This window comes from Lynx canadensis, chromosome E1, assembly GCF_007474595.2.
Source record: "Lynx canadensis isolate LIC74 chromosome E1, mLynCan4.pri.v2, whole genome shotgun sequence".
Lineage (NCBI taxonomy): Eukaryota > Metazoa > Chordata > Mammalia > Carnivora > Felidae > Lynx > Lynx canadensis.
Window position 1 is genome coordinate 54,152,837 of NC_044316.2, and position 24,430 is coordinate 54,177,266.

General features: G+C 48.6%; 1 protein-coding gene across 2 annotated transcripts; it reads right to left on the bottom strand.

Annotated features, from left to right (window-relative positions):
* Window positions 1-8,539: 8,539 nt before the first annotated feature.
* CD300LF (CD300 molecule like family member f) lies at window positions 8,540-23,141 on the bottom strand. 2 transcript variants are annotated; one of them, XM_030296607.2, is made up of 7 exons: window positions 23,019-23,141; window positions 13,494-13,823; window positions 12,489-12,591; window positions 10,891-11,003; window positions 9,897-9,919; window positions 9,466-9,615; window positions 8,540-8,974 (listed from the first exon to the last, which is right to left on the bottom strand). In XM_030296607.2, exons 1-7 carry the CDS (start codon window positions 23,059-23,061, stop codon window positions 8,819-8,821), a joined length of 918 nt encoding a protein of 305 aa, XP_030152467.1. In that variant the 5' UTR covers window positions 23,062-23,141; the 3' UTR covers window positions 8,540-8,818. The 2 variants fall into 2 exon arrangements, with proteins under 2 accessions (XP_030152467.1, XP_030152468.1); XM_030296608.2 differs by lacking the exon at window positions 10,891-11,003.
* Between the last annotated feature and the right edge of the window lie 1,289 nt (window positions 23,142-24,430).

Here is a 24,430-nt window from a genome sequence, read left to right on the forward strand (position 1 = left end):
CAGTATGTAATATATATAACATACAAAATAAGTGTTAATCAGCTGTGCTATCAGTAAGGCTTCCAATCAACAGTAGACTAAGTAGTTAAGCTTTGGGGGAGTCAAAGTTATATGCAGATTTTCAACTGCACAGGAGTCAGCACTCCTAACACCCCCCCCACTGTTGTTCAGGGCGTTGTTCATTTCACCCTCATTAGTTTTAATGCTTACATAGTATTCCATTGTATGAACACATGAAAATCTGTTGTTAATTCTGAAATGTTGAAGCTTATCAAAAGGTACAGAGAATATCATAACAAAAAGGAAATGCCCATGTATCACCATTCATATTTACTAGATGCTAACATTTGGGGGGCGTCTGGGTGGCTCAATTGGTTAAGCATCTGGCTCTTGATTTCCGCTCAGGTCATGATCTTGTGTTTCATGAGATTGAGCCCCATGCTGGGCTCTGCACTGGTAGCATGGAGCCTGCTTGGGATTCATTCTCTCTCTCTCTCTCTCTCTCTCTCTCTCTCTCTCTCTCCCCCCCACTTCCCCACTCGTGCTCTCTCTCTATCTCAAAATAAATACATAAACATTTAAATAAATAAATGCTAACATTTTGCTGTAAGAAAGCCTTGAAGGAGACTTCTATGGGTCATGTGGGTGCTAGCCCCGTGAGACTTCTCAGAGATAGCTGGGATCTGCTGGAGGGATATTGGTGGGGACCCAAGGTCCCACAGTGGGAACCAGAAGGTTACTTTGGTTACTTTGAAATCACAGGACATAGGCTGTGGCACTTTGGTTAAATTCTGTTAGGCAGAGAAGTCATTGGACCCTGAGAGACATTTCATGATTGTCCAAGGCCACTCAGCAAGTAAAAGACAAAACCCCATCCCCAGGGTGTCTAACCCCAGACCTTGAATTCTTCCCCATTAGCATGCCGGCATGGCCCTCCCTGGACCCCTGGGATTCTCAGGGAAAGGAAGGCTTGAACTGGTAGCTTCCCCTTCTGATGCTGACTTCCTGCCATCCTAGTGCAGCCCTGGTAACAATTTCAGCCTGGCCCAGGACAAACACTAAAGCAGAGTCAATGCCAGTGGGGGACATTCATTCGCAATGCAGATTCAAGACTCTGCCTCCAGACCTGCCCAGATGCTGTTGGAAAGTAGGCCTACTGCAATGAATAACCATTAACTGGGTCTCTCAACTTTACCTCCTAAGGATTTGCCTCCACCAAACCCAACTGCAGGATAGCAACCCCAGGAAAGCAAGCCTAGACTTAGACCAACACCGCTCCGGGGAAGCCTCTCCTTCACTTTACCTCCTGTTTCTCCTTCTTCTGTTCTCAGGTCTCACTGTGTTTTAAGATAAAACACTTTACCTCTCCACCCATTCTACTTTGACTTCCCAGGAGTTGGTGGGAGATCACGAGGTCTTTGGGGTTTAGTGCTTCTGCTTTTCTGGCTCATTATTAATCTTGCAAAGGCTGTGTGAAATTTTGAAATGAAGTCATCATCTGAACTTTTGCAACTCTTTCCAGTGACCAGTGGGCTGTCACTGGGCACCATGGCTGAGACCAGCGGTTGAGACCTTTTGCCTCTTTGTCACAGAAACCCTCACTACCCTTGACAGAGGGCAGCATCCTACGTGGGAATGCCAGAAGGAAATTCTATGTGGCTGCTGTCAGAATGGCACACCAATTGCCAGATTCTTAAATAACATAAAGGCACAATTGGGCATTGGTTTTATTGGGGGAGAAAAATAATGTTAAAATAAGAAGACTGGCATCAATTTGTCAGTTTAGTACAGAATACTACATAATGCAGACCAACTCACCTGACCACCTTGCTAATTAACATAAGGCAATGAGAGTGGGTCAAGGGCTGTGTGGGACCCCTAAGCTACCTAATGCTTAGGACTAAGGTAAGGTATGTTTGCTTCCCTCCTTGGAAGGAAAAAAAGAAGCCAAATAATGAGCGACCATTTCTTCAGTAGTGGGGGGAGGGTGGGTACATGGGTGTTTGTTTCATTATCCTTTATAACACATACACACATTATATAGACTCATCAAATACTTTATAACTTAAAATGAAGCAATAAGCTAGTAAAAAACAGAATTGAGGACATCTGGCTTTGTATCACAGAAGACAGGAAGCTGATGGAGAGGGATGTGGGAGAAACCCCCCAGGATGGAATTTTTATTCTGGAACCTGTAGTAAACACCTCCTCTCTACTGAAGTAGATATTCTATGACACAAAGGTTTAGAATGTCTCTTCTCCATTCGTGACCCTTAGGAACAAAGTCTTAACCTCCTCCTTAATTCTGAACTTGTCCTCAGTGATTCCTTCAGCAGGTGAGCATCAATCACCCTTTCTTGTTGCAAGAACCACACGCCCTCAAGACAGGGCCATGTGAGTTTGTGGTTCACAGTGGGCTGCTTTGGGAAAGGGGTTGTGCTGAGTAGGCGGAATTGGACTGAGTCAAGGGGCCCTCTTCCCAACTGATGGAGGGCCATGGGGCCCTCATAAACAACAACCTTAGTCAGCATCCAGATGAGTAGGATTACTAGGGGTTTGGGGGGAACCCTAGGCCACAACCCCTGGAATGCAGCAGAGAGAGTTCATGTACAGAGAACATGTCCAATGTGAATAAGATCAGTGTCTGCCAGCCCTTAGCCCACATGTGAGCACCATCCTGGACAAAGTATCAGTCAATTTGTAGGCAATTACACACATCGTATTGGCAGAAAGCTATCAATTGTCCTTTCTTGGGAAACCTTCCTACTATTCTGGCTTGGGGGTGCTCAAATGTCCATTCTTTTATGAAATTAGGATCATAACAATTTAGTAGAAACTTTCTTCACCAAACCCTCTCTTAACCAAAGATTAGGTTAGCCGTAGATTAGATTAGCCAAAACCCTTCAATCTCATGGTCAATCATACACATTGGTTATAATTATGCCAGCTAATTAATCCATGTATAAACTAATCAACTATAAGTGTAAACAGAAAAGATATTGACCGGTGAAATGAGTGTGAGCAAAAAAACAAAACAAAAAAAACCCCAGCTATTTCTAAAAAAAAAAAAAAAAAAAAAAACAGATTGAATGCTTTGGAAAGACTCAATAAAAGCATGTCATTAAAAAAAAATGCCACCAAATTCAGAATGAGTGAGAGAATTATAAAATATTGGGAGGAAAAACATAAAAACAAAGAAAGGTTTCGCAATCCGATTGCTTCATAAGTGTCTACAATGTCTTGCTCCATGTCTGAGAAACTGGAACAAGGGCTCCAGGACACTACAATGTGGGCAGAAACACATTGTGCAGAAACAGCAATGAACCCTTCTTTCAAGAGACCCGCAAGTAAACAAAAGGCTTGGGTCTACATCAGAACACTAGTAAATTACTACACATTTAGATATCTTGAGTAGAAAAGAAGTCCCTTAAAGGAAGCATATATTTCTTCACAATTCCCTCACTTAACCAACAGTTTCAACAATCCGATCAATTACCAATTCCATTTACATTGGAAAAGACTGTACCTACTTGGTAAAATAAAAGGCTGACCACAATAATAGTCCCTCCCACTCTAAAAAAAAAATTATTGGTGCATGATACCAACTTATTCCAGCAGTCTGGCCTTTCCAAGGCTAAGTGGCTATGAACTCTACTTTCAAGGTGTCATGCAAAGGTAAGCTTCAGCGTCACTTCAATCCAACACTTACCCTAATCATGTATTTTGGGGTTTGGGGTTTTTTTTTTAATGTTTATTTATTTTTGAGAGAGAGAGACAGAGCACAAGCAGGGGAGGGGCAGAGAGAGAGGGAGACACAGAATCCAAAGCAGGCTCCAGGCTCTGAGCTGTCAGCACAAAGCCTGATGCGGGACTCGGACCCACGAACCGTGAGATGATGACCCGAACAGAAGTCGAACGCTTAATCAACAGAGAACGCTTAATCAACAGAGCCCCCCAGGCACCCTCCCCTAATCATGTATTTTGAAAGTTACCAGCCCCGTATATTTTTCTCTCTCAATCGACTCTCAAAAAGGCTGCGTCTCCTGAAAGCCAGTAATATGCATACAGTTCTCAAAAGGAGGTTGTCCAAACCCTATACTTTGTGGAATCTTTAAACATTAATAATTCAAAAACCAAAAGAGGGAAACCCCAGCAACTTTAGAACATGCTATAAATAATTAGGCACTCAGTCAAAGCCGAGTGGTTAAATATCTTGGAATCTGTCTTAACAGAATGTGCTTTCCTGGAAACCATACAGCAAAAATGGCAAATGTCACTCTCACTCAAACCAGAGGAACTATATCTGAACTTCCTCGCTCTTGCAGTAAAGGCGCTAGTCCGACACCCAAAATCTGCCTTAACAAATTCTTTAAGGAGCAGCTGGATATGGCTGAGACAATACCAGGATACCAATCTATAAACATTATGAAACGGTTTCCTTTCAAACCTCTTACATGTGTTTGCTTTCCCTCCCCCCCACCACCACCCCAAGTACTTCCCCCAAGCACTCTCTAAACGTTAGCTCAAGCTTGAACAAATTGGGCTGCAGGCAGGGCAGATCCCTGCAGTCATGACCCAAACCCCAAGAACCCGAATGTTTCCCATGAGGACCACCAGTCAGCTGCAGAATGTAGATTGGACAGGACAGCTTTCCCAGATGTCATGAGCTAGCCAACCCCATCTCTCAGGACACGAGAAGGTCCCTTTTCAGACAGCCACCAACCCAGATGGCTGGAATTTCAGATTAAAACATTATCTCCAGCAATATATCCGACAGACACCTTTTCAGAAGCTTGAATAAGGCAATTAAAAGTGATCAGAGTGGATCTGTCTTTCTAAGTGGATTTACCTTTCCTCAGTTCAGCTAGGCTGCCAGAACTTTCCATCTCCAGCCCATATCTACCGTCAAGATGAAGGCAGAAGCACCCAGATTCCTCCAACCAAATCAAACTGAGCTGAATTCTAAACTTCCCTGGGTTTCTAGATTTGTGTCAGAAGTGTCAGCACACTAATTGGTGTCTGTGATAGATTACCAGAAAAGATGAGTGCCTCACTATCCAGAATAACCATGTACTTATAAGTTCTGTGAGGTGCTGACCGCCTAAAAACACAGCAATAAAGCCACGTTATGCACAATCACTAAAATGCACTGGCCCAAGGCTCTCTGTTATTCTTATACTTCGACTCACTCTGGTTTTGCTCTGCTTTGAGCTCTTCCACTTAAAAATCCCTCTGTAGGCACTTCCTGCTCTGTAAATCTCAATATTGGCTGGGTCAGAGGCACCTGGGTGGCTTAGTGGGTTAAGTGTCCAACTTTGCCTCAGGTCATGATCTCGCAGTTCATGAGTTCGAGACCCATGTCGGGCTCTGTGCTGACAACTCAGAGCCTAGAGCCTGCTTCGGATTCTGTGTCTCCCCCTCTCTCTCTGCCCCTCCCCTACTTGCACTGTCTCTGAATTAATTAGTTAATTAAAGTAGGCTGGGCCAAAAACAGTCTTACTAACCCAACAAGCTTCAATGACCAGTCCAGTAATATTTAAGTTTGCCCAAGCTCTGCAAATCTCTCCAGGATGGTACAGCTCTTGAGGTTCTAAGGAATCAATCATCTTTCAGGAAGTGGGAACAGGAGCAGAGAGCCACACATGCTGGGATGGGCATCCACCAAGTCTGCCTCCCCCCACACCGCCTGGGGTGTCTGTGGTTGTGGGAAGTCAGGCAACCCCAGGTCATTAATAGCAGCCCCTAAACACTTCTATGGCCCCTGTACCTGTGGGGGCAACTGCCTGTAACCCCAGGCGTAGCTCATCATTTCTTCCCAAGCTGTGACTCCTCTCCCTGATGCTTCATCCCAGCCTCCACCAAAAGAGACCTAAGTGAAGTAATAGACCTTTGTCCTGCAGTCAGGAGGAATCATAGGGAATCCTCTTTCCCCTGGCTTCAGGAGGATGAAAGAAATCTCTCCACTTCATGATTCTGGGAGTTTGATCCTGAAATTCCTTGGGCTGCCCAGGTGGCCCTTCATAGAATGACAGATACTTGCATCCCTGCTCCTGAAAGCTTGCCCTGTGTTCCCACATCTGGACCATCACATTATTTATTCGTTCAAGGCAACATAAAAACATTCAAGAACCCGCCATGTAGGAGACCTGCTATGCACAGGGGATACAGCAGTAAATGAGACAAAACCCTCACCTTCAGGCAGCCTAGAGCCTAGCTGAGAGGGAGAAACAATAAACCCACGTGCCAATAATGAATTTCATAAAGCAGTACCCGCTATGAAGGAGGTAAAACAGGGCAATGGGGAGATATTAAGGGTGGTGGCAGGACTACTGCCATTAGGGTGGTCAGAGAAGGCTGCTCTGGGAGGGGACAATGTGAGCTAAGATGTGATGGTACAAAGAAGCTAACTAGTCTGGGGTGCCTTGGTGGCTCACTCGGTTAAGCGTCCAACTCTTGATTTTGGTTCAGGTCATGATCTCGTGGCTTGTGGGATCAAGACCCAGCACAGAGCCTGGTTGGGATTCTCTCTCTCTCCATCTCTCTCTCTTTACCCCTCTCCCCCCCACCCCGGCCCCACACGAGTGTGCTCTTTCTCTCTCTCTCTCTCAACATAAATAAACATTAAAAAAAAGAAGAAGCTAACTAGTCACACATCTGTGAGTAGAACATTCCAGAAAGAAGATACACAGCAATTGTCAATGCCCTGAGAAAACAGCAAGCTTCATCTTGTCAGAAGGACAGTGGCTGGAGCTGGGGTCATAGAGGCAGACAGGGACCCATGTATCCCCTGGACCTCCTGGGCTGCAGAAGAAGCCACCAGAAGGTAATAAGCAGTGAGTGACCACATCTGTGCTTTAAAAAGATCCCTCTGGGGCACCTGGCTGGCTCAGTCAGTTAAGCATTCAACTTTGGTTCAGGTCATGATCTCATGGTTCATGAGTTTGAGCCCCGCATCGGACTCTGTGCTGACAGTGCAGAGTCTGATTCACATCCTCTGTTTCCCTCTCTCTCTCCCCCTCCCCAGCTCACACTCTCTCTCAAAAATAAATAAGCATTGGAGTGCCTGGGTGTCTCAGTCAGTGAGACATCGACTTTGGCTCAGGTCATAATCTCTTGATCCGTGGGTTCAAGCCCGCATTAGGCTCTGTGCTGACTGCCCAGAGCCTGGAGCCTGCTTTGGATTTCATGTCTCCCTCCCTCTCTGCCCCTCCCCTGCTTGTGCTCTTTCTCTGTCTCTCAAAAATAAAGAAACATCAAAAAAAAGTTTAATGAATAAGCATCAAAAATTTTTTTAAAAAATAAATGAGCTCAATCACTATTTTAAAATAAATAAATAAAATTAAAAGATCACTCTGACTGCTGGGAGGAGAATGGACTCTGGGGCTGAGAAGGAAAGAAGGACGACAGGCAGGGGACTGGATGGTTGCTTGGACTGGGCTGGTAACCACAGAGACAACGAGCCATGCTGGGATTCAGGACATAGTCTGGAGGGAGGGGTGCCAGGACTCTAATTAGAGCCTGGAAGTCCGACACCTGTAAATACTCGCTAACTGTCCCTGTGTGAGTGGCTCACGCACACACCCTCCTCCTTAGACACAGTGCAGGATAGTGGCCCCGACTCCAGACTCTGGAGCCGAAGTGCCCAAGTTCAAATTTCGACTTATCCACTTGCTAACGATAAAACTTGGTAAGTCACTGAACCTCCCTGAACCTTGATTCCTCATCAGTAAAATGGGGGCAATAACAAAGGAGCCCTCATAGGGTTGTTGTGGGGACTCAAAAACTAGTTACTGCGGGTAAAGCATTTAGGGAAGGCGCCACATAGCATGTGGATTTCCTGTTGCTGCCGTGACAAATTACCGCACATTTACTGGCTCCGTTAACACAATGCCAATTTATCCTCCTACAATTCTGAAGGCCAGAAATACAAAGTCTGTTTCACTGGACTATAAAGTCAGGGTGTTGGCAGGCTGGTTCCTTCTAGAGGCTCCAAGGGAGAATCCACTGCTTGCCCTTTCTGGCTCCTGGAGGCTGCTGGCCACATCTCTCCAACCTCTGCTTCTGTCATCTGCCACCTTCTCTTCTTGTGACCTTCTTGCCTCCCTCTTACAAGGAGCCTTGTGATTATATTTAGGGCCTACCTGTATAAGCCAGAATACTCTCCCTATCTCAAAATCCTCAACTTCGTAGCTCCTTTGCCATGTTCCCAGGTTCTGGGGACTGGGACACAGATAACTTTGGGGGCCATTATTCAGCCCACCATATGTGGTAGGCAATAAATAAAGGTTAATTATTACTATTATCATTATCTTTTTTTTTTTTTTAATTTTTTTTTTCAACGTTTATTTATTTTTGGGACAGAGAGAGACAGAGCATGAACGGGGGAGGGGCAGAGAGAGAGGGAGACACAGAATCGGAAACAGGCTCCAGGCTCCGAGCCATCAGCCCAGAGCCCGACGCGGAGCTCGAACTCACGGACCGCGAGATCGCGACCTGGCTGAAGTCGGACGCTTAACCGACTGCGCCACCCAGGCGCCCCATCTTTATTACTCCCTTGGCAGCTCCAGAGCCTATCCCTAAGCCCCTCCCAAGCCATGTGAGAGGAAAAAGGATGTAGAGAGACTCCCGTCTACCTCTCGAAAGCCCCTTGAGACCAGGCCCCGAACCCAGATGGAACTGGAAGTGACGCTAGCTGGACCAGACCAAGGCTTCAGTCACCATTTGGTCCCCATGAAGTGACTGGGGACAGAAAGCAGACAAAACAGGAATATGTTCACAGGCCTTGTGTGGGGTTGGAGAGGGGGGCCTGGAGCTTAGGCTAAGGCTTCCTGATGGTGCTATATTCCATGGACTCCTCAGGGTTCTTTCTGGGAACGTGGGTGACGAGGACGTCTGTGTTGCTGTAGGTTGGCTTCTGATCCAAAAGCTCCCAAGACAGAGCCGCATAGGAAATGTTCTCCTTCGGAAAGGGGGCCTGTAATACAGATGTCCAAGGGGTCAGAGAGGCAGGCAGGAGGTTACGCCCATGCATGGAGGAGGCCTTGGATGAGGTGGGGAAACAGAGCCTTCAGGGCTTCTGAAGGCTCCTCCCAGACCCTCCAGCTCCTGTCGCCTTCCCTCTGCCAGCTCCCTGAGCTCCAACCACAGCAGAAGAACTTCCCTCGACTCTGAACAAGGGCAGCACCCTTCACAGGGAATTCTAGATCACGACCTGTCTGGGTTGTGACCCAACCAGCATGAGGGCCATGTCTGATGGGACTCTGCATCCTCGAGTGCCAAGGACTTCTGTAGAGACACGTCCAAAGGCCAAAAGTCTGGGGAGGAGGGAGGTGTGGAGGGGAGCTCCAGAAGCAGGTCTTTCAATGGCTGTGGCTTTGCCCAGCACCCACCCCTCTTCCTCTGTGCCCACATGGGCAGGAGAAAGCCTATCTGGCTCCAAGGCCCACAGCAGCCCCAGGTACACACCATGGTGACATAATCCACTTCCTGCTGGTTTTCCAGGGCAGAGGAGGAGGGCTTTGTGCAGGCCTTCTTCTGGGAGGAGCCGTGGGAGGTTCCGGTTGGCTGTAGGGTCAGGTTTGCATAGCAGAGGTCCCCCTCCAGCGGCTGCATCACCTGGGAGAGGAAGTGGGTCGTCTTCCATAGAGGGTTACGGGGCCAAGCTCCCCTGGGCCCCCCTGTCCCAGCTTCCTCTGCAGCCCCCATGCCTACCCCCTTCCCGCCCTCCCCCCTTCTGTCTGTTTCCAGCATCCCATCCTCCCAGGCTCTGCAGCTGGGCCGTGAGCACAAGGACACGGTTTGTCTGATAGGTTTGGACAACAGCGCTCCAGGGACAATGAGGAAAGAGAGGAAGGCGCGATCTGGTGTCTCTGATCTGACCTCAGAAGCTCTCTTACCTGCTCTGGGGATGGCCCAGCAGCTAAAAGACAAAAACAATCAAAATCAGAAAGCCCGTCTCCAGACTCACAGGGCCCCCAGGTCTGGGGAAGAGAAATCTGGAAGATAAGAGGTGGATTCAGCTCCAGACTCAGAGACGTGAGACCTGGTTCCGATTCTGACTCCTCAGATGACACACTCTGTGACATTGGTCACTACCTCTCCAAGCTGCCCCTTCTCCACCTGAGAAATAAGGAGACCTCGCCAATCTTCCCCACATCGAGGAACTGTCATCAGCTGATCTGGTGGCCCTGCCAGCCCTTGGTGCCCGTGTGGTTAAGTTTCCTGCTGGGCAGTTGCAGGCACATATAACTTCTGCCGGAAGTCCTGCCCAAGATGCCCCCGGGTCTCCACCATCATCCATCATTCGGGAGTCAACTCAAAGTCACGCCTGCCTTCCCAGCTACCCGGGGTGCCGAACCCCTCCCTCCCCAGCTCCATGGCCCTTGATTTAGGTCTGTCTCGTCTCCTGTGATCCACCCAATTCCAGTTAGTCTTCGAGTGGGCCAGGGGCTGCTGGGCAGCTGAGCCCATCCCTTCCTTGCATTTCCAGTTGCTTGGCTGTGCCTGGTACATGGGTGCCCCATGCAGGCTGCCCTCTGAGTGGGGTGCAGGAGCTAGGTCAGAACCTTATGGACCAGCTTTCAGTGCTGGTGGTTCCTATTTCTCTCTGCCCCTTGGCCTCTACCCCTGATTCTCCCCCCACCCCCACCCCACCCCCATTAGAGGCAACAAAGAAACAGGTTCTTTTCTCGCCCTTGACTACAAGAGTCCCCAGGCTGTGGCAGGAGTGGGGGGACTGGAGAGCACCCCAGGAGACCTCAGGTCCTTGTGGGTTCTGAGAGGGGAGGGGTGCATTTACCCTGAGAATGTGGAGGCAGAACCAGCCATTGGCTCCCCCCACCCCGTCCCCCGCCCAGCCCCAGCTCAGCACCAGCGGCTGAATCTGATCACCTTTCTTCTGCTGCTTCATCATTCTCAAAGCCAAGAGTGAGGCCGCCACCAGGAGAAGCAGCAACACAGCGAAGATGAGGGGAAGCAGGATGCTGAGGTTAATGGAGTCAGCACTGGAAACAACAGAACGACACCATGCACCCCGGCCTGCCTCCTGCTTCTGGGCCTTGTCCCAGCTGCCTGGAAGCCAGGAAGGCCAACACCTTTTGACCTGGAGGCCTGTGATTTCCAGCCTGGGAATCCCACTCCTGAGTACCCTCAGAGATGGTAAAAAAATTTTAAAAAAAATTTAAGGAGAGGAGGGTTCCACAGGGTTTTGGTGGGTCCAGACACCTAATGGAAACTATATGGCAATGAGCTCTGGAAAGGTCTCCCTGCTTCTACGCTTGTCCTGCTGTACTGGATCAAATAGTGTCCCCCACCCCCACAATTCATGTTCATTCCCAACCTGTGAAGGTGACCTATTTGAAAATAAGATCTTTGCAGATGTAATCAAGTCTAAATGAGGTCATACTGGATTAGGATGGGCCCTCATCCAATGGCTGGTGTCCTTACAAAAGGGAAATCTAGCCATACACAGGTATGCACAGGAAGGCCCTGTGACAACAGAGGCAGAAATTGGGTTAATGCTCCCACAAGCCAAGGAGCCCCCCAGATGGCTGGCAAACACCAGAAGCTGGGAGATTGGCATGGGACCGCTTCTCCCTTTGAGCCCCAAGAAGAGGCTAACCCTGAGACACCTTGATCTCATCCTTCTGGCCTCCAGAGCAGTGGGAAAATAAATGTCTGTTGTTTCAGTGGCCCAGGATATGGTGCTTTGCCATGGCATCCTGAGCAAACTCATACAAAGACTATCTCTTATTTGTCACTAGTCACAGAATTTGTAGAATGAATTCATTCTACATGAGTGGGGCGGGGAGAGAGAGGGGGAGGGAGGGAGAGAGAATCCCAAGCCGACCCCATGCTGTCAGCTCAGAGCCCGATGCAGGGCTTGATCTCATGAACTACGGGATCATGACCTAAACAGAAACCAAGAATCAGACGCTTAACCACTCAGGCGCCCTGTTAGCTATTACTTATTAAAAGAAGGTTAGTAGAAAGAAACTTTTGAAACAGAAGGCAAATGGGAGAGAGAAAAAGAAGGGATTCCAGGCGAGAGTAGACAGATTGGAGACCTCCCATTCAGATTCTACAGGAAGGCGGGGCAAAAGGAGATCAGCCTATCTAGAAACAAGGTCAAGAGGGCATAGGAGGAATTGGAAAGAGGCCAACTCTTTCTCAACTTCTAGAAAGCCACTTTGGCTGCACTGGCCAGGCAGGCTACTAAGAAGCATGAGAGAGACTGTTTCTTCCTCTATAAAATGGGAACATGTGTATCTGCCTACTCCTCCTCGTGAGTAGGGTCAAAGAATTAAGAGACAGTGGACAAGAAAGCCCTCTGTGAGCTGTCAGGTGCTCCTGAGATGGGACAAATCATCAATACCACTGTTCTTGCCATAACGGTAATTAGGGGAACCCTAGGACTGCAAAGGGCACCCCCCCATTGGAGGAGTTCAAACAAGCAGACCACAGGAAACAGCACACCGGAACTGGCTTACCTGCCATCGTAGTGGTGGCTGGTCATAGTCGGGGGGCCTTTGGTCTCTGCTGGCGTTGTGGACATGGTGGCATTTGAGCCGGTGGTTGACACTGTAGTTGGTGCTAGGCATAGACCAGATTATACACTATTCAGCCTGCTAACCTGCCCACAGCCCTACACATGGCTCTGAGCCCAGGGGGAGCCTGGAGCTGGGCCGTGGGAAGGGAAGGGCCTATAGCCTAGACCGCTCTTTTCTCCCTGACCCCTAGGATACTCAGCCTCAGAGGCAGGCAGGACTGGGTACAGGTCCAGGGAGGATGTTGAGCAGGCCCTGGAAGGATTAGAGGGGGCCTAGTGTTACCTCAGGACAAAGGCAGCTGGAATTCAGCTAGACTTTAAACATTCCAACTGCCTATGACAAGGCCTTTGCCAATGCCTTCCCCAGTCTTATTTATTCAAAAAGGACAGGAGCAGAATTAAACAGCTTTTTCACTGTGGAGGCCATTCTGAACCTCAGGAATCAACTACACCACCACGACTATGCTGGGGCCCTTCCCCCTGAGAGTGGCACGGAACAGAGCAGGGGAATAGCCGCTATGAAGTCCCGGCCCTAAACTCCAGAAAGAGCAGGGACTCAGGGTACCAGAAGTCCAGGGAAGCATTGGCAGGAATTGGGGTCTCTGGGTCCCCTGGAAGGAGGTCCCTTTGTCCTATGGGCTGAAACTGGGACCATCACCTTGATCTCTGTTAGCAATACACTCAGGCACGGAGCCGTGCAGAGAAACACATGCCCAGACAAGCTCAATCCCATCCTGGAGGAGAAGCTGGGAGCCAAGAGAGCATCTAAGAGAAGCCCTGTCCCTCTCAACCCCAAGGGGTCAGTCGGGTTCTCAGAGAGCTCAGGACTCAACCACCCTGTGTGACAGTTCACTCTGAGTGACACTGAAGTCACTGGAGAGGAACCTTAGAGCCCAGGACAGAATGGGCCCTGAAGGCACACAGCCACACTTACACATACTCTTACCTGGGTGGACGGTCACTTTGACTTTGACCCCAAGGTCAATTCCATATCTCTCAATCCCACACCAGTAAATATTTGCATCAGTTTGCTTGAGCTTCTCCATGGTCACAGTGAAAATGAGGTTTTTCTGATTGTCCTTGATGGACACATTTTTTCTCTGTACCTCCTGCTCTGACCCATCGGTTTTAACAAGGATACGGCAGTTTCCCCAGTTGGCTCCTCGACACCACCACTTTTTGCTGTTTTTCCATGTTTGTACATAGTGACACTGCACCGTCAGTGAGCCCCCCACCAGGCCTCTGACCGCTTCTGGACCCGAGATATCAGATGAGCCTGGAAAACACAAATCCATGTGCCTGTCACCGCCCTATCTCACCTCCTGAGGAAGAGCCACAGCCTCCTGCATCACAAATGATTCCAATAAACCCAAGGACCTCATGAGTTGAATAACAGTCAAAGAAGGAATAGACCTTCCACAACACAGATCTTTGTCCTTCAAAACTCCACTGGGTCAAATCCATCATAGAAATCACCTAAGAGCACAACTACAGATCTCCGAGAATCAAAAATGTCAACACTGAGCAATGACAGCTTCCCATAGTCCACCCCACACCCTTCCTGTGGCCAAAGTCATCTGGAGAGCAAATGACTGAACGAAAGCGAGACCCCAGTACATTTTGGCCCACTCTCCTCATGCAAGATGTGGGCTCTGTGGCTTCAGACCTTTTCATTTTTCTAGAGTAACCAGGAATCTGGATTTTATATGGAACCTCTCCATTTTAAAACACTGGCTTGGGGCGCCTGAGTGGCTCAGTCAGTTAAGCATCCGGTCAGGTCACGATTTTGGCTCAGGTCACGATTTCACAGTTCACGAGTCCAAGCCCTGTGTCAGGCTCTGTGCTGACAGTTCAGAGCCTGGAGCCTGCTTCAGATTCTGTGTCTCCCTCTCTTTCTGCCCCTCTCCACTCGCACTCTGTCTCTGTCTCTCTCTCAAAAATAAATACACATTAAAAATTTTTTAAAAATAAAAATGGAGATATAATTCACATATCATGAATTTTACTCTTAATTTTTTTTGAGTGAAGGGGGAGAGAGAGAGAGAGAGAGAGAGAGAGAGAGAGAGAAGCAGGGCTTACCCAAAGCTGGGCTCGTGCTCACCCAACGTGGGGCTCAATCTCACAAACTGTGAAATCGTGACCTGAGCCAAAGTCAGATCTTAACCAACTGAGCCACCCAGGCACCCTTTACTCTTAATTTTAAATCATCTACTCTGGTGGTTTGGGGATATTCACAGAGCTTTGCAACCATCACCTCTAATTCCAGAACATTTTCATCACCTCAGAAGAAACACTGTACCTGGTATTTGCTCCTTTGGTAGAACTAGTCTACGTTCTGTCTATAGACTTCTCTACTCTGAAGTCCACATTTCGTATAAATGTAGTCATACAATGTATGGCCTTTTGTGTGTGGCCTTTTTCACTTAGTGTAATGTTTTTAAGGCTCGTCCATGGTATAGCCTATGCAGGCACTTCATTCCATGGTAGGGATAGGCCACACAGTGTTTATCTGTTCATCAATTGATGACACTTGGGTTGTTTTCCCTTTTGGGCTATTATGAATAATGCTGTTGTGAACATTGATGTACTATTGGTATTTGCCTAGAGATAGGTTTTCAACTCTCTGGAGTATAATATACCATAGGAGATTAAAAAAAAAAAAGTGGGGAAGGGGACAGTTTTGCACAAGTGTTGCTGGACCCTTTCACCTCTCCACATGCTCCAAGTAGGTAAAGATAGGGAGACTAAGAAGGTCAACACAAAATAGCAAATCACTTCTTAAACTAGAGGAAATTAGAAGTCTTTATAAAATCTCTGAATGAAAAGGGGAGCCTGGGTGGCTCAGTCAGTGAAACATCCAACTTCAGGTCAGGCCATGATCTCCCGGTTTGGGGGTTTGAACCAAGCGTCGGGCTCTGTGCTGATGGCTCAGAGCCTGGAGCCTGCTTCAGATCCTGTGTCTCCTCTCTCTGCCCCTACCCCGCTGGTGCTCTGACTCTCAAAAATACATACATGTTTTAAAAAAAGGAAAAATGGGGGCACCTGGGTGGCGCAGTCGGTTAAGCGTCCGACTTCAGCCAGGTCGCGATCTCGCGGTCCGTGAGTTCGAGCCCCGCGTCAGGCTCTGGGCTGATGGCTCAAAGCCTGGAGCCTGTTTCCGATTCTGTGTCTCCCTCTCTCTCTGCCCCTCCCCCGTTCATGCTCTGTCTCTCTCTGTCCCAAAAATAAACGTTGAAAAAAAAAATTTTTTTTAAAAAGGAAAAATGTCTGAATGAAAGGGGGCACTTTCTAAATTAAAAAATTAAATTTTCATCACAGAGGAGTCAGTAAATTTGACCACATATTAAAAAATGTAACACTTGGACATACCAGAAAACAGACTGAATGGAGGCAAAGAACACACTGCAAGAAATATTTGAAACAAATAATGTAGAAAAGGATTAAGTCATTTTTTTTAAAGAATATATAGGAGTGCTTGGGTGGCTCAGCCAGTTGAGCATCCAACTCTTGATTTCGACTCGGGTCATGATCCCAGGATTGTGAGTTCGAGCCCCACATCGGGCTATCTGCTGTAAGCACAGAGCCCGCTCTGGATCCTCTGTCCCTCTCTTTCTGTCTCAAAAATAAGTAAACATTATAAAAAAAAATTGATAAGGGGCAAGAAAAGGCAAGTCACAAAGAGGAAATTCAAATGGATAGTAAAATTGGAAATGTTCAATTAAAATATCTAGCAAATGAAAACTTTTTTTTTTTTTTGCAAATGAAAACATTTTAAAGCGATGTCATTTTCATATATAAAATCAACCAAGTTTTTGTGACTACTATGTTGCTGACATGGGTGATGTGGAATGGATATTCAGACACTCAGAGAAGCTGCTGGGAGGTATGTCACCAGTTCAACCATTACAGAAAGTAATATGGCAATTATGTAGCAAAATAATCATGCCCTTTGCTCCAGTGATTATATGTCTAGGATTTGACAGAGAAGCTAACAAACATATATGCGCCAAGGGATGCCTGGGTGGCTCAGTCAGCAGAGCATCCAACTCTTGATTTCTCCAACTCTTGATTTCAGCTCAGGTCATGATCCCAGGGTCATGGGCTTGAGCCTCACATTGGGCTTGGAGTGTACTTAAGATTCTCTCTCTCTCTCCCTCTTCCCATCTTTTCTGCTTGCTTGCTCTCTCTGTAAAATTAAATTTAAAAATTTGGGGGGCACATGGGTGGTTCAGTCGGTTAGGTGTCCGACTCTTGGTTTCAGCCTAGATGGTGAACTCGAGGTTTGTGAGTTGGAGCCCCATGTCAGGCTCTGTGCTGACAGTGCAGAACCTGCTTGGAATGTTCTCTCTCCCTGTCTCTCTGCCCCTCCCTCACTCGCTCTCTCTGTCTCTCTCTCAAAATAAATAAACTTAAAAATATTTTATTAAAAAATTTTTTTAAATCTATGCACCAAGATTCATTACGTAATTATTTAAATAGCAAAAATAAAGGAAACATGGTTAACATCCACCAACTGGGAAAATAAATATTCAGTAAAATGTAATGCAGACACTGATAATTTGCTTAGAAATACTGTTAACTGTGTGGAAAATCCTCCTACGAAATTAAAATGGATTTTTAAATCTCATATACAGTATAATCTCAACTAACTTTTTAAATATGCACAGAAAAAAAAAGATTGAAGGGAAATAAGTTAAAATGTTAAATTAACATTGGATTGGAGAGCCTGGGTGGCTCAGTAGGTTAAGCGTCCGGCTTCAACACAGATCTCGCGGGTCATGGGTTCAAGCCCCACATCGAGCTCTGTGCTGACAGCTTAGAGCCTGGCACCTGCTTTGCATTCTGTGTCTCCCTCTCTCTCTGCCCCTCCCCTGCTTGCCCTCTGTCTCTCTCTCAAAAAATGAATAAATATTTTTTAAAAATTAGCATTGGGTTGCCTTGGGCATTAAGATCAGGGACATAGGTTTTTTAATTTTTCCTAGTTCTTCTTTTTTTTCTGTACTTCCCTAAGTATCCACAATGAGCATTTATTACTTTCAAAATGATTGGGAAAAAAATAATGCCTGGACAGGGCTGTTTCATGGCATGGTAAGCAGAATAATGGCTCCGGAAGGATGTCAATCTCATGTGACAAAAGGGGATTTTGTAGATGTGATTAAATAAAGGATCTTGCGATGGAGAGATTATACTGGAGTATCTGGGTGGGCCCAAATCATCACAAAGATCTGTATCAGAGGGGGCGCCTGGGTGGCTCAGTCAGTTAAGCGTCCAACTCCGGCTCAGGTCATGATCTCGCAGTTTGTGGGCTCGAGCCTGCGTCAGGCTCTATGCTGACAGCTCAGGGCCTGGAGCCCGCTGCGGATTCCCTGTCTCTCTGTCTCTGTCTCTCTCTCTCTCTTCCCCTCCCCCACTTATGCGCGCTCTCTCCTCGCTCTCTCTCTCTGTCTCTCAAAAGTAACTAAACATTAAAATTTTTTTTTTAATTTTTTTTTCAACGTTTATTTATTTTTGGGACAGAGAGAGACAGAGCATGAACGGGGGAGGGGCAGAGAGAGAGGGAGACACAGAATCGGAAACAGGCTCCAGGCTCTGAGCCATCAGCCCAGAGCCCGACGCGGGGCTCGAACTCCCGGACCGCGAGATCGTGACCTGGCCGAAGTCGGACGCTTAACCGACTGCGCCACCCAGGCGCCCCTAAAATTTTTTTTTAAAAAAAGCTCCTTATCAGAGGGAAGCAGGAGGGTCAGGGCCAGAGGAGAAGGGACATTGAAGACTGATGTGGGGCCACACACCAAAGACACAGCAGCCTCTGGAGAAGTCAAGGAATCTGATTCCCTCCCAAAGCCACCCGAAAGAATGCAGCCCCGCTGACCTTTTTAGACTCTGACTTCCAGACTCTAACACTACAAATCTGTGTTGTTTTAAGTCACTACGTTTGCGGTAATTTATCTGGCAGCCTTAGGAAACTAATAAGGTGGCATTAGCCTATCTCACCTGAGCACTGGTGTTGGACCTGACCCTTGAACTGTCTGTTCCTCTCGCTTCTTAGAACCCTCTGTCCCGGCGCCCCCTGCCCACCAACCTCGGCAGAGCTCCCGCCCTGCTGTCTGAAGCCTCCCGATGACGCAGAAGGCACCCCTGAGGCCCACGGAGCAGCACCTTCAGCAGACATGGTTATTCACAGACTAGCTGATGGGGAGTAGTCCCAGATGGGGAAGAAGCTGGGCCCCAGAGGGAAGTGACAGCTTCACCATCAGTGAGTGACAGGACTGGACCCCTACGCCCACACAGCACAGGACATCAGCCAGTCTCCGCTCTGGGCCCCCCCCCCCCCGCACACCTGAGTCTTGTCCACTGTCTGCCACCACTCATGGCGAGGCTGAAGTTGGACAAAAGGGCTAATTTGCTCTGAAGATATAGGGTATTTAAAAATCCCTTCCTTTCGGGGCGCCTGGGTGGCGCAGTCGGTTGGGTGTCCGACTTCAGCCAGGTCACGATCTCGCACTCCGTGAGTTCGAGCCCCGCGTCAGGCTCTGGGCTGATGGCTTGGAGCCTGGAGCCTGTTTCCGATTCTGTGTCTCCCTCTCTCTCTGCCCCTCCCCCGTTCATGCTCTGTCTCTCTCTGTCCCAAAAATAAATAAAAACGTTGAAGAAAAAAAAAAATTAAAAAAAAAAAAAAGAAAGTAGTCTGCAAAGTCCAATGGGATACCCTGTTTCGTAGTTGTTTCTTGTATGCCTTTAGAACAATAAACTCTTTATTTTTTTTAATGATTTTTTTTAATTTTTTTTAATGTTTATTTATTTTTGAGACAGAGAGAGACAGAGCATGAACGGGGGAGGGTCAGAGAGAGAGGGAGACACAGAATCGGAAACAGGCTCCAGGCTCTGAGCTGGCAGCACAGAGCCCGACGCGGGGCTCGAACTCACGGACCGTGAGATCATGACCTGAGCCGAAGTCGGACGCTTAACCGACTGAGCCACCCAGGCGCCCCAATGATTTTTTTTTTTGAGAGAGAGAGAGAGAGAGAGAGAGAGAGCAGGGGAGGGGCAGAGAGAGGGAAACAGAGAATCCCAAGCAGGCTGTCCACCCTGTCAGGGCAGAGCCAGATGCGGGCTCATGAACCGCCAAGATCATGACCCGAGGGGAAGTCGGATGCCTAACCCACTGAGCCACCCCGGGCGCCCCAACAATAAACTCTTCAGAAATGGGAAGTGGTGAGGGGTAAAACGGTAGCTTGTTATGGCAAGTTCCGTGGGAGAGGCTGGTGAAGGGGGACAAAGCTTCACAGCGCCCACCAGGTGGCTGCTTGGCACCCAGCTGTGCCTGCTGGCTTCCAACCGCTGTTCCCACTCTGCCTTGGTCACGCGCACCCAAGCGCGTGCACGTGCGTGCACACGCGCACCAGCCCTACTCTCACATCTGCTCACCAACCTCCCCTGTTTCCAGATGTCGGGGGGAGAAAGAAGCAGTCTTTCATGCGCATTCGCTGCCCTGCTGATTTGCCTCCTAAGGGCGCATCCAACGTGGCCTTCTCCATTCCTACGACCCACCCCAGCTCTGCCTTTGCCAGCCTTGTGGTCCTGGACGCGTCACGTTCCTCCCCCACGATTCTTCTGCCAGACAGAATGATAGCCTCCCAACCTGCCCCACGGCGCTGTTGTGAAGCACATGACCGAGCCACATGACCCGTCTGCGCCTCAGACCTGCCCAGGCCAGACTCACAGTCCCTATCACAGACTTCAGGCTTGCTGTTCCCTGTGCCTGAAAAGCTGCCCCCGGATCCTTCTCGTCCCCCAGGCGTCTGCTCAGCCGTCTTTTCGCAGAGGCTCCTTGCAGCCCATCTACAGCGCCACCTCCCCCCTCTCCGAGTCTCTCTGCGTCGGGTCACCTAGCTCGGCTCTCCGCTGAGCACACACCGCTTCTTGGAGGCATCATTTTCATTTCTCCAACTGATGGAACGGATGATCAAATTCGGCCATGAAAAAGAATCACAAATCACAAAGGGCCCTCCGATTGCCGTGAGCACCCGTTAGAGCCTCACATGCACACAATGCCTCAGGCTACCCGGAGATTTTCCTCGAGAGATCTACTGCTCCCGATTCTTCCTCTGCTCCTCGACAGGTGGTTCACCTCCCATACAATTCACTCTTTTCAAGGGTACCACTCAGCGGTTCTTGGGGCATTCACAGAGCTGTGCTACATTGCCACATCTAATTCCAGGGCATTTTTATCACCCCCAAAAAGAAACCCCTTACTCTTACCACACACACTCCTTTCCTCCTCCCCCCGCCCAGCCCCTGGCAGCCACTAATCTCCTGTCTCTATGAATTTAGGTATTTTGGAAATTCCGTAGGAATGGAATCAGATAATATATGGCCTTTTGCATCTGGATTCTTTCACTTAGCCTGATGTTTTCAAGGTTCATCTGTGTTATAGCGTGTATCAGTATTCATTTGTTTTTACGGCCGAATAATGTTCCATTGTACGGGTATGACACGTTTTATTTATTCATCCATCAGTTGGTATACATTTAGGTCGTTTCCAGCTTTTAACGATTATGAATAATGTTGCCATGAACATTCGCATTTGTATACACCCGGGATGGAATTGCTGGGTCATGTGGCAACCACATGTTTAACATTTTGAGGACTGTCACATTGTTTTCCAAAGTAGCTGCACCATTTTACATTCTCATGAGCAATGTATGTGCTCTCCAATTAATGTGAAGAGTCTCGAATGTTCAGTTCTATGAAAAAGAAATATGGAGGGTGGGGTACAGCAATCATATTTGCCCCCTCCATGGGATACATTCAGCCGCCCAACTAATAGTTATTATTTTTCTGATCTGTAGATGGTATGGTTTCAGGCCCAAAAATCTCTGCCTTCCTGAAGTTTGTTTTCTCAAGGTGGGGGAAGGAAGAGTCAAACAGTGGAGAAAGATAATGCAAGGGAATTGCAATTTTAATGAGGTTTGTTATTAATGAAGGCTTCAGTGAGAATCAAAGACATGCAGGGTGCGAGGGACTGGAGCCTGAGGCTATCTGAGGAAGAGCATTCCGGGCAGAGAGAACCGCAAGTGCAAAGGCCCTGAGGCAGCAGTGTACCTAGCACATTCAAAGAACATCTAAGAGGCCAGTGCAGCTGCAGTGGGTTGAGCCGAGGGAGCAGAGTAGAAACAGAGATTGGGGAGGTGGGGAGGTGAGAGAACCAGGGGCTGCACCGTGTAGCTTCTGGAAGGTCTCTGTATTTTTACTCTGAGTAGGATGGAAGGTCATTGGAGGGTCTCGACCAGAGGAAAGACAGGATCTGGCTTGCATTTGCCAAGGATCATTATAGGATAGGACAGAAGAGATGTGTGAACCCCGGGTTTCGCCCCAGCACCTAGAAAAGATGGAATTTGCTAAACATAAAGATGGGAGAGAAAGGAATTCGAGGGGGGAAAATATGCTCAGGTCACATTTGAAATGTCAACATCTTAGTGAAGATGTGGAATGGGCAGTTGATTAAAAGATTCTGGGGTCCAGGGTGATGTATGCTAGCAATACAAAATTGGGCGTCATCAGGGTAGAGGTGGTATTTAAGCCAAGAGAGGAGAGGCAGGGGCTCCCGAGAGAGAGGCCCAACACCGAGTCCTCTGGCCTCCAGCATTTCCATGTCAAGAAAACCCCCATCATTTTCTTTTCTTTCTTTTTTTTTTTTTTAGTGTTTACTTATTTTTGAGAAGGAGAGACAGCGCTTGAGCGGGGGCGGGGCACAGAGAGAGGGAAACACAGAATCCGAAGCCGTCTCCAGGCTCCGAGCTGTCAGCACAGAGCCCCCGATGTGGGGCTGGAACTCACAAACCATGAGGTCATGACCTGAGCCGAAGTTGGACACTTAACCGACTGAGCCACCCAGGTGCCCCCACCCTTAATTTTTAATCAAAATGTTATCCATCAATTTACAGTTTCCTTCCGCCCTCCGACTCAGCCCCTCAGTAACTTCTGCCGTTTCCTTCTACCCGAAATGCCTAGAACCACCTCTCCCTCCCTGTCTGGCCAACGCCCCGCTTTCCTTCCTCCAAAGCCCCCTCTACTCTCCCTTCTTTCCTCCCCCATAACACATTCTCAAAGGTGAGAGTCCAGGAGCAAGCGTTCGCCGGCTCTCCCGAGCCACCAGGGCCCCTCTGCTTCTCTGGGACCAGAGGGGCCCATCAGTCTGTGCATCTGGAATTATCAGCCCCCGGGCGGTCAGGAATTATGCCTTTTCTGCCTTGTGCGGGGTTCCTTTATGAAGGCACCCTTGACATTTCCACACTGGCAACGGTGGGCACCAAAACCCCGGGAGAGGAATAGAGTAGATGACACACACAGACTCACTACCTGCAGAATCTCCTTAGAATGGAGCCTGCTTCTCAGCGGGACCCCTTGCCGGGCCCCCTTCTTCCTGCCCCAGAAGCTCTTCTCTAGCACAGACCCGGGCCCCGCTCACCTGCAAGCTGGAAAAGGAAGAGGAAGAACAGGAACCCGTGCATCTTGTCTTTGCCCGGCCCCCCTTGGTGGAGCCAGTCAGCTCCGACTCAGCTCCCGCATCTTCCAACCCTTCTGCTTTCTCTCATTCTTGCACTTCCTCCTTTGGCCACTTCCCACCAGTGAATAAGCAAAAAGCAGAAGGAGGTAGAACGGGTGAGATCTCAAGGCAACGAGCAATGAAACAAGTCACAGTGATCATAAGCAAGCTTTTGAGAAATACCTTCCTGTCTGCAACCATGATGGGGTCTCTAAAAAGAGGACTCAGCCACTCCTTCTAGGCCTTGCGGAAATTTGCAGACCTGGACCCCACGGGTCGGGCTGGTTCTTACCCAATGCTTCTCTTCTGGCGAGAAGACTGGGCGGAGGGAACGCAGCTCCATCCCGGAGGCCTTAGAGAGCCAAGGCTGAGGGATCCAATGCCAGAAACATGGAATTTCAGATGCAGCCTTGGGAGCCCAGGAGCTCAGCTGTGGGGGAGGTTGGGCCAAAGGCCAAAAGCCAGAGGAGAAATTCTAGACCAGAGATTGGAATGAGGGGGTGGAGGGTATCAAACCCCAGACTTCAAAGAAAAAGGTTCAAAGAGTAGGGGGATGTGAGCAGGGAACTCACGGTCCGATGGGCAAGAGGGGCCTCTGTCCTCAGAACATACTGGAAACTCTCTGCTGTGCCCCAGACCACCAAGTGAGAGCTTGTGGATATTGATACCAGCCTGACCCCTCCAGACACTTGTCAGTTCTACCAGGGGCTCCTTCCTGAAGAAAATGGCTCATTGCTCATGGCTATTACCCCCTCGCTCCACACCCCCCACCTTACAATAACGACCTGTGGAAGTAGGAAGAAGGGCAACACCAGCTTTGCCTGCCTTACTCCTTCTTCCTGACAATTTTATGTCCGTCCCCCATCCTCCCCATCAGGATCCCAGCAGGCCCTGGGGTGGAGCCCAGATGCCAGGAACCCATAGGGCCCTTTCTCGTACCCCTGCTCCCGGAGCCACTTTTGCTCTGTGTCACGCATACCCTGTGACATCTTGAGAAGCGAGGGAGTCCCAAGGAGGGATGTAAGCCCCTCTCACCCTGATCAGGAAGGAGCAGGTACGCAGGAGGCTTGTTTGCGTAGAAAAATACTCCAGCTGATAAGCCGAGCTTTTCCAGGATGTGGCCAGAGACAGCCTTTCACTTTACATATCTCCAAACTAAGATCAACAATCCCGAGTGAGGGCTCGGGTCAGCCCTCTGTCCCCACTGCTCGACAAGCCCGTCCTCTGCCCAGGGCACTGTACAGTTATGCTAAGAGACATTGGCCTCTGCAAACACAGATACTATTCGTCTTGCAGGGGAAATGACTGAGGAATTAAGCAAGTTGGGCCAGTCC

Excerpts from the sequence above, each read along its gene's own strand:
- CD300LF (XM_030296607.2), bottom strand. The coding sequence starts at position 23,061 with ATGCACGGGTTCCTGTTCTTCCTCTTCCTTTTCCAGCTTGCAG. Across the intron at positions 11,004-12,488 it reads AGCCACCACTACGATGGCAG|TGCTGACTCCATTAACCTCA; the intron begins GTAAGCCAGTTC and ends TGTTGTTTCCAG. Across the intron at positions 8,975-9,465 it reads AAGTGGATTATGTCACCATG|GCCCCCTTTCCGAAGGAGAA; the intron begins GTGTGTACCTGG and ends TCTGTATTACAG.